General features: G+C 55.1%; 1 protein-coding gene across 2 annotated transcripts; it reads right to left on the reverse strand.

The window, feature by feature from the left end:
- Window positions 1-278: 278 nt before the first annotated feature.
- On the reverse strand, window positions 279-13,037 carry n4bp1 (nedd4 binding protein 1). Of its 2 annotated transcripts, XM_069181214.1 has the most exons (8): window positions 12,578-13,037; window positions 7,587-9,133; window positions 5,186-5,281; window positions 4,081-4,211; window positions 3,697-3,793; window positions 2,807-2,914; window positions 2,289-2,390; window positions 279-1,277 (listed from the first exon to the last, which is right to left on the reverse strand). In XM_069181214.1, exons 1-8 carry the CDS (start codon window positions 12,866-12,868, stop codon window positions 995-997), a joined length of 2,655 nt encoding a protein of 884 aa, XP_069037315.1. In that variant the 5' UTR covers window positions 12,869-13,037; the 3' UTR covers window positions 279-994. The 2 variants fall into 2 exon arrangements, with proteins under 2 accessions (XP_069037315.1, XP_069037316.1); XM_069181215.1 differs by lacking the exon at window positions 5,186-5,281 and having other exon boundaries at window positions 12,578-13,035.
- Between the last annotated feature and the right edge of the window lie 251 nt (window positions 13,038-13,288).

Below are 13,288 nucleotides of genomic sequence, written 5' to 3' on the forward strand. Positions count from 1 at the left end.
CATTGTGAAATTCGGCTCCAGACGTGCACATTCAGTGAAAATTGGACCGTATATTATTCTTAAAAATGCTTCTGAAGTCTTCTTTTAATTGCAGTCCCAGAGTATGATGTTCAGTACAGCCGGCTATACTGTTTTGACATCATCTGAGTGCTTAATCCTCTTGTGCTGTTATAATTAACCTGAAGTAAGGGAAAACAACATGAATCCAACTGTAACATGACTTGTTATCCTTCTGTGTTTACCGTACAAAGCAAAGATGACAAATAAAAAGAAAAACATCAAAAAGACACCACGATGTTTTATTGATAGACGCCAAACTTAAAACTTTTCTTTAGGTCTGACGCAGGTGTCCAGTATGTTCTGTAGTAAAAGAAATCAACAACCAGATATACAAATACAAAAAATGAAAATATTCTTATGATACAACAGTTGCCAGAAAAGATGCTAAACAGCTCTGGAACCCTGTACAATGCAATAGTGATTTAGTTTATTCCGCAAATATTTCTTTAATTATAGAATTCTCTGCAAAAAATAAATAAGAAAATGATTATTCATAAATACGAAACACCCCAGCTCCAGGTTTAGAATAGTAGCTCGGACTCCCAGATCAGATGACATGCCAGGAGTGTGTTGTGGGGTCTTAAGTGTTCCTGACACAGATCATTTACTTCCCATCACTTTACCAAACAAGTCCAATTGTTTCACTGCCACAAGAACGTAAAAGAGTCAGGAATTAGAACACTGCTTCTGAAATGCAGAAAGACGGACAATGGCCAGGGTTTTCCTCCAGACGCAAAGGAACTTGGGGAGTGATGTCTGGCTCCGCTTCAGAACGGCTCACCGTCATTGTCACGGCAGCATTTAAAAAAAAAAAACCCATTAAAAATGTTCCTCTTCTTGTCTTGGGAAAAAAAAGGGGGTAAAAACACACCCCCATCAAATCAAAGGGACTCCCCCCCCTCACCTCTCACAGCACAGTGCTTTTATTGGGGCCTTAGCCGAGCAGCAGGCCCGACAGCGCGTTCAGGTCTCTCATGTAGGGGTTGTCGGACAGGATCTGGTCGATTCGCTGCTTCTGATCAGGGAAGATGTCGTACAGCTGGCGCTTCAGCTCCACCGTCTCCGAGACGGACCGCTGCGGCGGGGCGGGGGGCTCGGGGTGGGGGTCCCGCTGCGGCTGGGAGCACAGAAAGAATGATGCCGCCTGCGGGACAGCCTGCATACAGCCTCTGGGTGGCGCTCTCCCTCCCTGCCCCCCCCTCTCTGCTGCCAGACTCCTGTGGTAAAAAAACAGGAAGTTTAATTCATTCATTGCTTACACTTATATAGCACTTTTCTGGACACTCAACTCAAAGCTCTTTACAGGTAATGGGGATCCCCTCCACCACCACCAGTGTGCAGCCCCACCTGGATGATGCAACAGCAGCCATAGTGCGCCAGAACGCTCCCCACACACACACTCAGTGGGGTGGAGAGCAGAGTGATGAAGCCAGTTCAGAGATGGGGATTAAGAGGCCATGATTGGTAAAGGCCAGGGGGAAATTTCGCCAGGACGCCAGGGTTACACCCCTACTCTTTTAGAGAAACGCCCCGGGATTTTTAATGACCACAAAGAGTCAGGACCTCGGTTTTCTGTCTCATCCAAAGGACGGCGCCTGTTTACAGTATAGTGTCCCCGTCACTATACTGGGGCATTAGGACCCACATGGTCCGCAGGGTGAGCGCCCCCTGTTGGCCCCACTAACACCTCTTCCACCAGCATCATTAAGCCCCATCATGCTCGAGGGTGGACTTCAAAGGAGCCTTTAGACAGAATCACTGGAGTTTATACCATTAATTCACCATAACTGAATGCCTGAATTGCCAACACCAAATTTTAGCCCAGAATTAAAACTGCATGGCAGTTGCACGAGATAAATGGGACACGTTTAAGGTTAAAGAAAAAGGCACAGCAGAACTAACTCCCAATACAGAACCATATGGTGAAGTTGCACCAGAGTTGAAGTAAAGATCTGGTCACCAGGGGGGATTCTGGTTAAAGCCCCTGGTATGTCTCCAACTCACTGTGGTATTTCAAGCACGTTCCTCAATCCTCAGACTCTACACTGTGGAAGGGATATTGCACTAGGTGCTATGGTCAGGGAGAGTGCTGCAGCAGCTCACACCTGTAAATGACTTGAGGGATCAAAGCAACTGCCTGACAATGCCAAGCAAACTCTGGATTTACTCTGGGCCCCTGCGGTCGCTGGGTCCGGTCTCGGAGCAGACACCATCCCCAGCACAGGTACCTGAAATCTTTGGAGAGGAACTCCTCCAGTCGGGGCCCATTCTTTCCCAGCGGGTCGTCTGGTATCATGAAATAATCTTCAACAAATGTGAACTGTAGGAGCCTGTGGACACAACAGTACGGATTCACCAGTAAGCTGCTCAAAGGGTGAGCAGAGGGATTTTTTTGTTTGTTTGAAACTGTTTGCCCTAACCCAAAAGGTGCACTAGTCTTAGGACTATAAGATAGGCTACAAAAACAAACAAACCAGAAGAGCTAAAATATACTGATCGCTTGATCAGCTGCTTTCTGATCCTGAACGGTGTTCTTGTTACTGATTGTGCCCATCAGTTTCCCGAGACAGTACTGAACAGAGGCTGTAGACTGACATGATCTTTCACCAAGAGAAGTTCATGACTAAATGAGAGTAAACTGAGCAACACCCAACAAGAGTTGGAAGACCACGTCCCACTCCAAACACAAGGTAACTTCTTCGACTTTGTGATGAAAGTACGGTCCGACCGATTCATGGAGACTGACCTCTTTTTTATAATCTCCTTCCATGATTCTGACATGCTCACGAACTCCTTTAAATTGTCATTGGTCACAATGATGCCTCCTGTCCTCTCTGCCAAGTGCAGGAGAAACCTGCGAAGACAGAAACGGGGAGAGGGCACGTCATTTCGGCTGGGGGTAGCCGCGAGAAACCCGCGCCCAAGACACAGCACTGGCGCGGTGACTAATTTGAATACGAGGCGTGTGTGAACGTTTCTTCCGAAACCCAAAAATGTTTCATGACACTGAAATGAAAAAAAAAAACAAGCCTTATCTCTTTTTCACTCTGAGGCAGATCAAAACCAAGCATGAATTCAAACAGAGAGGGCCCAGAGACCCCAGCCTGTCATAGCAGTCGGACCCCATGTTCCCGGCAGGCAAGTGGATACTGAGAGCAGTCTAGCAAGAACACACCTCCAAACAGGCCTGACGCATGACGGGTGAATGAGCTAACTGAATTAAGATGATTAAGGAGCTCAGGAACAAGTAAAGGTTTATTCCATGCAGAAAAGAGGGGAAAAAAAGACAAGATGTCACACCTGAAGAGGACTCCAGTTGAGAATCTCAGTTAAAGTTAAACAATTAAAAACCAAAATAATAAAACCATCTTAATTACAGAAATTGTATACACAGAAATGTTTTTCCACACGATGGAAATTTTGTCTCTCGCTGGAAGAAAGGTGAATTTCAATATTACCTAAGCCTAAACGTTGTTTCTTTTCTGCACGGAATAAACCTTCACTTGCTCCTCCGCGAGCGGACGCAGCCCCCTACTTGAATTATTCAGGGGCTCAGCCACCTCGGAGGACGAGCGGGTTCCCCGGTGGCCCCGTGCCGAGGGACACCCCGAGACGGAGGCGCGCAGGTGCGCTCACCTGTCATCGTGCGAGGCAATCCTCTGGCCACACACCTCTCTGGCTGGGGTGAACGACAGCAGCCTCAGGGCCTCCAGCTGGGTTAGGAAATGCTGCTCTGTGGAAACAAGGACACCCCGAAAACCTGAGCGGACCTCGAGGGCCCCGTGCACAGCTTCCGCACGCCCGAGCACAAAAATCCCAGAAGTCCCCCTTCAGGTCAGAGACGCGCGAGATGAGGAAGTGAACGTTCGGGCTGTGCTATTTGTTTCTGCGCTGCCGAACGCTGCTCGATGACAACCCCGACTGCCGCGAGTGCAGACTGGGTCTGGTCAGGGTGCTGTTCTACGACGGACGGGCCAGTGGGGGGGTGGGATCCCGAATCTGCGTGCCCGGCAGACACACCTGTAGTGAGGGGGTCCTTCTTCATCCTCCACTGCGGCACGAACACGGTGATGTCCCTGTGGCCGCGCTTCCAGAAGGACTCCACAGCAATGGCGATCCCGCGGCAGGAGAAGAATCTGTGCAGCCCGTGCCTGAAGGGACAGGATCGGTCGATCAGGGGGGCTCCTGGGGTGACCCCTCCACCCCTCCCATCTCGGGGGGTCCGGGGAAAGAAGGTAGCAGCCGGAACCAAGAAAGCAGGGGGATGAGATTAATAATAATTGCTTACACTTCTATAGCGCTTTTCTGGACACTCCACTCAAAGCACTTTACAGGTAATGGGGATCCCCTCCACCACCACCACCAGTGTGCAGCCCCACCTGGATGATGCGCCGGCAGCCATAGTGCGCCAGTACGCTCCCCACACACCAGCTCTCAGTGGGGAGGAGAGCAGAGTGATGAAGCCAGTTCATAGATGGGGATAATTAGGAGGCCATGATTGGTAAAGGCTGATGGGAATTCGGCCAGGACACCAGGGTTACACCCCTACTCTTTTCGAGAAACACCCTGGGATTTTTAATGACCACAGAGAGTCAGGACCTCGGTTTTATGTCTCATCCGAAGGACGGCACCTAGGGGACCATGCCACACAAGTATGGGGCAGCCCTAGGTGGTCCCCCCATCATCGCTGTAGTTTCCCCCTTCACTGCTCTGGACCTGACCTGGAGGAGGGACATGCAACTGGATCAGCCCGCAGGTGTGGGCAGCCAGCTGGGTGGGCAAGGTTTCCTGCCTGAGGGAGCGAGGTGGGCTGTGAAACCCTGCACAGAGAGGCTCTGTGGGCCTGGACCATGACCCTCCTGACCTCGGCAGCCTGCCGGGAAGAGCCCCCCCGCTCTCGCCAGCTCCCAGGGCCTGATGTCATCTTCAAAAGCGTTATCTCTCTGCGCGATGCGAAGCTGCGCTAAAAAGCAGAAACTTCCGCCTGCGGCGCGGTTTGACTATGCAGCCCCCTGCTTTGCATTTGACCGATAAGAGCAAAACACGGGAACTTTTACCAACGCACTTGAGAAAAAAAGGTGAAAAGAGGCAGTGATGCAATTTACTGGAACAAAAATAGCCGTACTGTGAATCTGCAGCGATGGCAGACTCGGCGCTGGCCCGAGCGTCTGACAGACGGGAGGGGTGAGTGAGAATATCTGGGTCATCCAGAGGGGCTTCCCTTTTGAGGAGAAAGTGATCTTAAAAACAGGAAGTGTTACGAAACTCTGCGAGAATGACGTGCTCAAGAAAAATTTACCCTGCGAAGCTACCAAAAAAAGAACTAAAAAAAAAATAATAATCACACCACATCAATCAAAAAACACTTGGTGAGGTGAAGTACCGATTTGGAAACTCCTCCCTTTGTACTCCAGCGTTACACTGTGCTTCAGACAGAAGACACGCTTCCCCCTTTTACAGGACTCAGTCTGAGTCTCCTGCAGCCGGAGATGGCAAGAATGAGAAAAAATGCACCGGGGCAAGTGTGCAAAACCTGATCTTTATCTGCAAGATCAGCAGATAGCCTTGCCACCTCCAGAGCGCACACAAAGCAGTTCAAGGTAAAAAAACGCCAAAAAACGCCAGCTTGCATTTCACTCGCCGAGACCGAAAGGTTTCGCAGAGAAGCACGGGGTGGGAGCCATCACAGCTGCCTCCTCACAGCCCCCGGCTCGCACTTCTCATAACCCACTGCAACACGTTTCCCAGAAAGAAAGAAAACAACACAGAGAGAAAGAAAAGGCAAGATCTACTCCAGGAAACGGTGAATCAGACTGATCTTCCAATCTGAGTCGCGCCGCGCTGCCCCCGCCGCCCCCTTTTCTGCCAGCACAAGGCCCACGCCTGCCTGTGTTTCACCCCCCCGATCCCACGCGCAGGGTGTCTATCGCACGCCGGGCCGGGGACAGAGCTTCCTGGAAACCACCCTCTCCTCCCCCCAAATCAGATTTCTTTTTTTTTCCCCCCCGATATCTGAAAAAAAGAAATCTGTCTCGTGATGGCGATGTTCACCTGCCGCCTCGGCGCAAGCCCAGCCGCCCCCACGCTCTGCCTGCCTCTCGCACGTCGCCCTGCTCAGACGTGGTCCGCTAGCAATCCCATGGCTTATTCCTACACTTTCTCCTCTCCACAGGGCCGAGCGGTGGCCCTGTGGCTCAGGATCTGCACCTGTGCCTGGAGGGTTGCCGGTTCATATCCCGCGGCCGGCAGAGGAATCCTACTCCGTTGGGCCCCTGAGCAAGGCCCTTCACCCCAACTGCTCCAGGGGCGCCGTATAAACGTCTGACCCTGCGCTCTGACCCCCAGCTTCTCCCCCTGTCTGTGTCTCATGGAGAGCAAGCTGGGGTGTGTGAAAAGAAACTCCTGATACAAGAAATTGGCCAATTATTGGTATATGGCCAATAAGGTGATCTTATCTTATCTCCGGACCGGCAGTGTCAGGACAGGGTGTGCAGGTGAACCAGGTCCCTTTTCACTGCGAGCACTTCAGGCCTGCAAGTTCAGCTCACACTTGCGCTGGGGAGTCAACGGCACCCCCCCCAGCAGCCTGCTGTGCTTGTCCCTCCCGGACAGGCAGGCTTGGTGTGCCTTGATGAAGATCAGGTCCGCGAGGAGGAGCCTGCTGTGCTGCTGAGCGCCCCGCAGCCGAGCAAAGGGAGAGGCACCGGTGCAGACCTGGCTGGGCTCATCCCTCCCTGCGGGAAGCAGGGTTAAATCCCGCACGAGCGCGGGGCTCTGGGCTCGTGTCTGCTTGCGGAACACAAGAGCAGGAGCTGACAAGGTGCTCACTGCCTCTCTGAGGCAGAGCAGACATCCCCCTTGAAAGCACACGTCTGACTAAGTGCTGCGGTGTCACTGGCCAAGACCACCCCCTACTCCCACCAACACAGCAGGTCTCAGAGGAGGACACGGGCCGCAATCTCAGGCTCTGCAGGTACCGTCCGCCCTGGCTGACCTCCCCTCCCGTGGGACAGCTCCCAACACACTGGTGCGGCACCCGAGAGAACGCCCTGAACTGTGGAGCGGAGGGACTATGGCTATGGATCTGCGTCTGTGACTGGAAGGTTCAAATCCAGCGGCCGGCAGAGGAATCCTACTCCGTTGGGCCCCTAATACAATAAATTGTATCGGGCCAATAAAGTGATCTTATCTGCGTTCGTCACATTCGGTAATTACAAGTTGTATCTGTTTCGTTTTCTCACGACCGACGCCTTTCTTACACGGCTGTTAAAACCAAAACTGGGTACATGGTGCATGTGTGAATGGAGGTGCTACAAACCCCGGGCTAGTTTCCAAAAATGGAATGACTGCGAGCTGTGGTCTGTCTTCACCCGTGACCTGCGTGAGCGAGCCGAGACCCCGGAGACTCAGGGGGGGGGTGCGTTTGCCCCCGCGAGCAGGGGTCCCTGACCCGGGCTGCAGCCCCGGAGGAGGGCACGTGAGCACGTCTCAAGACGGGCAGGGGCTCCCGGACAAAGGGCACTCACGTCATGGCCACGTTGCTCCCGTCGATGATGACGTGCCGGAGGCCGGGCCTGCCGGGCTCGTTCTGCAGGCCGAGCTTGTAGGGGGTCTTGAGGGACTGCTGGAAGCGCTCAGCCCCCGTGAGCGGAAAGACCGCCAGGGCGGCGCAGGAGGTGGAGGGTCTGGCGGAGGGCGGGGGCCGCTCGGGGGGGCGGGCGGGGGGGTCGTGTCCGGGCCAGACGGGCTCGGGCCGCACGGAGGGCTGCGCGGCGCTCCGCAGGGGAGTCACGCTCTCCACGCGCACCGGGCGGAAGGCCTGGCCGCTGCCCCTGGGCAGGAAGTCGGTTTCGCTCCGGGCGCTGTCGGGCTCCACGTCCTCTGCCTTCCTGGCGCCGGGCGCGTGAGGCCCGGGCTGGGCGCCGCTCCTCTTCGCCGCCGGCCCCTGGGGGGCTCCGCCGCCGCTGAGGTTGCGGGGTCCGATGCTGTTGCTGCTGGGCTGGATGTTTTCTTTGGACTTCCACTCCATCAAAACGTTCGGGTTGCTGCCGTTACCCCCCTGCACCCTCTCCCTGGGTTTGTGGGGTGCAGAGCCGCCCCTCTCCTGCTGGGAGGTCAGCTCGGGGGAACCGCAGGGATTATTCGGGGAACTGGCAGCCTGCGCCGCCTGCGCCCTCTGGCTCTCCGCCACAATCTGCTCCAGGAGCACGAAGGTGTCCGCCCCCTGCCCCGTCTCCTGGATGACGCGCTCCACCAGCTCCTGCGGGTAGCCCATGGTCTTGAAGAAGTTGACCAGGCACTTGAAGTTGGTTTCGGGGCTCACGACCTCGGGGTCGTCGGACTGGTCGCTGGAGTCCAGCACCACGATGGCGGCGCCCTCGCTCTGGTCGCCCAGCACGTAGCAGTCGTCGTCCGCGTCCTCTCCGTCCTCCCTGCTCTCCTCCGAAAACTGTCTTTTAGTGTCCCGGTCCTCGCTGCCCGAAGACCTACGTTTGCAGGAGGGCCTGCAGTTCAGCACCGTCCCTGCCACGGGCTCCTGGCTCACCGTCCGCTCCTCGAAAGACGTGTCCAGGATCCTGTTGGACAGCTCCGTGACGGGCGTGCTGGCTTGTGCCCGCTCCTGCTCGGCCTGGCGGCTGCAGTGCGGCGCGCTCTGCCACCTGGCGTCTGTAGTGTCTGGCGGGGAGGGCGGCGTGGCGCTGTGCGCCAGGTTCAGCAGCTCCTCCTTCAGCGAGCTGGGCAGCAGCAGCAGCTCCATGGCGTACTTGTCCGCCTGCGCCTCCACAAAGCTCTTGAACCTCCTCTTCACCAGCGAGTCCTTGTCAGCCGGCAGGGTGCTCTTCTCGCGGAAGAGCTTGACGAACTGCTGCACCTGGCTCTGCGCCATCACCACCGCCTCGGCGCTGCCCAGGATCCGCAGGGAGCCCGTCTCCGGCACCTGCACCTCCGCGCTGGTATCCTGCACCAGGCAGTCCAGGAACAGCCCCCGCGCGCCCACGAAGATGCAGTGCATGTCGGGCGGGTAGCTCTCCTTCTCCTGCAGCTCCGGGTTACACAGCCCCTTCACGTACTCCTGCAGACACAAGAAAGCCATGGAAGAACGGCAGCAGGAACAGCAACCCCTTCAGACCACCACCACAAAACCTCAGTTTGCTGAAGGGCTGCCTGCAGTTACACGGGATTATAGATCTTTGTAAATAAGCCAAATTCTATAACCTGTATAGCATGAATAATTCAGGTGGCGTGTGGAGGCTGCAAAGGAACAAGCAATAGGTTTATTCCATGCTGAAAAGGGAAGAGAGAAAACACGTTTTGGCCATGGAGCCTTCTTCAGTTGGTCTACACGCTACACAACCACGCTACACACAGTGCATTTCACTCAAAAGCATCCTTGTGATGCCAGGCCAGACGTCTACACTACAAACACACCGATTCCCCCCTGGAAACATTACCAGAATTTCCACAAACACAGCAGCGCATGGGAAAGCAGCCAATCAGAAACAGGGAGAGGGAAACTGGGATCGAGGGGAGGGCCTGGGCTAAGTGCCGCTGTTCCTGCAGCTCACAGTCACGGTGTCCGAGCGGGGAGCCGGGAACTGTGGGACTGCAGGACCCAGCCTGGCCGTGTGACGTCATGCCCTGACAGCGCTCTGCGCCACGCTGTGGTGTCCTTACTGTCTGTGATGTCACACACTGACAGCGCTCCGCGCGGTGCTGTGGTGTCCTTACTGTCTGTGATGTCACACACTGACAGCGCTCCGCGCCGCGCTGGGGTGTCCTTACTGTCTGTGATGTCACACACTGACAGCGCTCCGCGCGGTGCTGTGGTGTCCTTACTGTCTGTGATGTCACACACTGACAGCGCTCCGCGCCGCGCTGGGGTGTCCTTACTGTCTGTGATGTCACACACTGACAGCGCTCCGCGCCGCACTGTGGTGTCCTTCCTGTCTGTGATGTCACACACTGACAGCGCTCCGCGCGGCGCTGTGGTGTCCTTACTGTCTGTGATGTCACACACTGACAGCGCTCCGCGCCGCACTGTGGTGTCCTTACTGTCTGTGATGTCACACACTGACAGCGCTCCGCGAGGCGCTGCGGTGTCCTTACTGTCTGTGATGTCACACACTGATTCATGACAGCACAGCGCAGGCTAACCCTCCACACAACCACCAGACCACATCAATAACCAAGCTCCAGGACCATACGGAAAACATAACAACAACAAACATTAAAGCTACCAGGCAGAGCTAGAAAGCTGACCCCATAGAAGGCCAGAGGGGATTTTTGTTTTTCAAGCTGTCAGGCTTTTTTTTGCCCGTCGACTCTCTCAGCTGCGCTGCTCCATCAAGCAAACCCAAGGAGCACAAGTCCCATCATCTCGAAACTCACACTGAGAGCATAGCTGCGATCCGAGATGTGTTTCAACACAGAGGCCTCTTGTTTACAGGAAAATCTAAGTAGGAACAGGGGCGCACGTGGGCGCAGGGGTGAGCATTGCTGCCTCACTGGGGCCCCAGGGTTCAATTCCTGGGGTGCTGTCTGTGTGGAGTTTGTATGTTCTCCCTGCGTTTGTATGGGTTTCCCCCCTACAGTGCAAAAACATGCTGGCAGGTTAGGTGTCTTGGGGGAAACCTGCCCCGGTGTGAGTGTGCGTGTCTGGTGTGCTGGCCAGGGTGTCCACCGTCTTGCTCCCTTGCTTGTTGGGATAGACTCTGGCTGCAGCGGTAAGAAAACTGGATGGAGGATTAGCAGGAATAAACTACTGGATGATTTCTGGAGCTGTAGGAAAGCAACATCCTGAAACATTAACACATCTACCCAGACTGACAACAAATCAGGCAAAAGGCTGCAAGGTTCCAGCCCCTGGGCGTCATTGACACTATCATTCTGAGTGGAGCGTGGGGGAAAATCTGAAATGGACTGCACTGCAAGGCCACGGGAGTCTCGTCAGTGTCATGTACCCTGGCAGGATCGTGTGACGGCGTTGAAAGATGTCACTCTGTATTTACACTGTCATGCGGAGCGGTGGCTCTGTGGCTAAGGATCAGCTCCTGTGACTGGAAGGTCGCTGGTTCAAATCCCGCAGCCGGCAGAGGAATCCTACTCCGTTGGGCCCCTGAGCAAGGCCCTTCACCCCAACTGCTCCAGGGGCGCCGTACAATGGCTGACCCTGCGCTCTGACCCCCAGCTTCTCTCCCTGTCTGTGTCTCATGGAGAGCAAGCTGGGGGTCTGCGAAAAGACAAATTTCTAATGCAAGAAACTGTATAGGGCCAATAAAGAGATGTTATGTTCTTCAACAGACAGACGCGAGCATTCAGTAGGGAGAGCCAATGCAAGCCTCAGGCAGACATGGCTTTCTGACTTTGTGACTTTTTTTACTCTGCTGCTGCCTCTCCAAAACCTTTCTGGTAGGAAGCAAAACAAAAAACAAAAAACAACGGCATAAAAAAACTGCCCAGTGGGGAAAGGGTAAGCAGGGATTTTTCTCCCCAGCAGTGCTTACTCTACAGCAGTTAGCACTTCAACCAATGACTTCCTCACTATGGCCCAGGCAGAGCGCTGCCTCATTCCGCTACCAGTGCGTGAAGACCGGTGCGGAAAAAAAAGAAGTTGTCAGGCGCTGGGTTTTCCCTCTCTTGCTTTTGTTGTTTTTTTTTGGAGGGGGGGGGAGTTGAGAAGTTTACTGGCACTGAGAGCAACAGTTTCCAGGTTTATTTTCGCTCCCTCCTTGCCCTGCTCTCTCGACACCCGACCCGGCCTGCCGGTGAAACACCTGAAACTCGGCCGCTGGCATCACAGGGCAGTCGCACAGGGCCAGCAGCAGGCTGACAGCAGGACGGACCCCCTCAGAGGCCATGCCGGCTGGAACGGCTGCAAGCTTTGACTTCACAGCAGAAGCGAAACGACAAACCCGGTCATTTCCAATAACACTCGGTGGTTTTCTTAGAGATACGCGACAAACCCGTCAGAGACAGGAAGGAAACGCGTCTAATTTTAGCCTTGGGATTGGGATCCGAGGCGGGTTCACCACGAACTTCAAGATGCGTGACACACCGAGAGATAAGCGCGCGCTCACACCCACTCCCACGCACTTGACGCCCGATACTGGGAGATAACTGCGCTCCCACTGTCACCAGCGGTGGCTTAGCTGGCTGTCTTGGCCGGATGCCACCGTGGCCTTCAAGCCGTAGGGCGACAGAAGAGTCGCGTCACCTACATCGCCCCAGCTACGCTACACAGCGGCTGTCGCAACACGAGGGTAGAGGCAGTTTTCCGACGTCAGCCAGAAGCGGAAATCGTGTCCCTTGAGCAAGGCACCGTGCCTGCCGTGGGGAGGGAGAGAGTTGTGCAATCGCTCCTGTCCGCCTCACCTGGCAGCGGTACGGTGCCGCTCTGCTCCGGACAGCTTTCTGTAATCACGCCACCCTGACTACGCTTCCCCTCGGGAACCCAGCGGCGCAGCAATGCGCAGTGCCCCCCGCCTCCCCCCGGCCCGGGGCGACCCAGCTCACTCACCTTCGCCCGGGCTACATCGGCTCTCTTCCCCCTGAGCTGCACCCAGATCAGCCGGGCGGCTCGGCTGCCGTGGGCTGGGGACGGGTCCAGCAGGCCGATGATGGTGAACACCACCCGGAAAAGCTGCTCTACCCTCGGCCTGACGCACCTCAGCTCCTCCTGCCTGTCTTCGGGCGCCGTGAACTCGTCCAGGGTGAGCGCCTCCGGCAGCTGCCTCTCTGCGGACGGGGCGCCGCGGCAGGACGCCTCGCCGGCCGGCCTCTTCCCGAGCGGGGGCCGTGCGGCGGACATCGTAGTGCGTATCCCCCGTTCCTAACGCGTTTCTCTCAAGAGCTCAGCTAGGTACACATTTTGCGTTTTTTCTCCAATCCTCTGAGGACGTTCAGACCTCATCGTGTTGATGTTGACACTCTGTGAATAACTTTATTGCTACACAGCTCACCATTACCCCCCAGCCGGAAAGTCCCTCTGACGTCATCGACAGGTGCCGCCGCTGTCAGAGCTTTTTAAGAAGGCGAGAGGCAATTACGTCACGCTGCAAGTTGATCGCCATCTTGGTAGGGTCGAGAGGGGATAAATTCGGCAGTGTAATCCTTCGCGGCGTAGGGGGACAATTTTCTTAGGAAAACATAATGATTCTTAGAGCAAAGTTGGTACAATAAAACTAATATTTTAAATATTATTGTTGTTATTATTCCAAGAGTTGCACTT

The sequence above is a fragment of the Lepisosteus oculatus genome, chromosome 20, assembly GCF_040954835.1.
Source record: "Lepisosteus oculatus isolate fLepOcu1 chromosome 20, fLepOcu1.hap2, whole genome shotgun sequence".
NCBI lineage: Eukaryota > Metazoa > Chordata > Actinopteri > Semionotiformes > Lepisosteidae > Lepisosteus > Lepisosteus oculatus.

Excerpts from the sequence above, each read along its gene's own strand:
- n4bp1 (XM_069181214.1), bottom strand. The coding sequence starts at position 12,868 with ATGTCCGCCGCACGGCCCCCGCTCGGGAAGAGGCCGGCCGGCGAGGCG. Across the intron at positions 9,134-12,577 it reads CCGATGTAGCCCGGGCGAAG|GAGTACGTGAAGGGGCTGTG; the intron begins GTGAGTGAGCTG and ends TTGTGTCTGCAG. Across the intron at positions 5,282-7,586 it reads GGGAGCAACGTGGCCATGAC|GGAAGCCCCTCTGGATGACC; the intron begins GTGAGTGCCCTT and ends TCTCCTCAAAAG.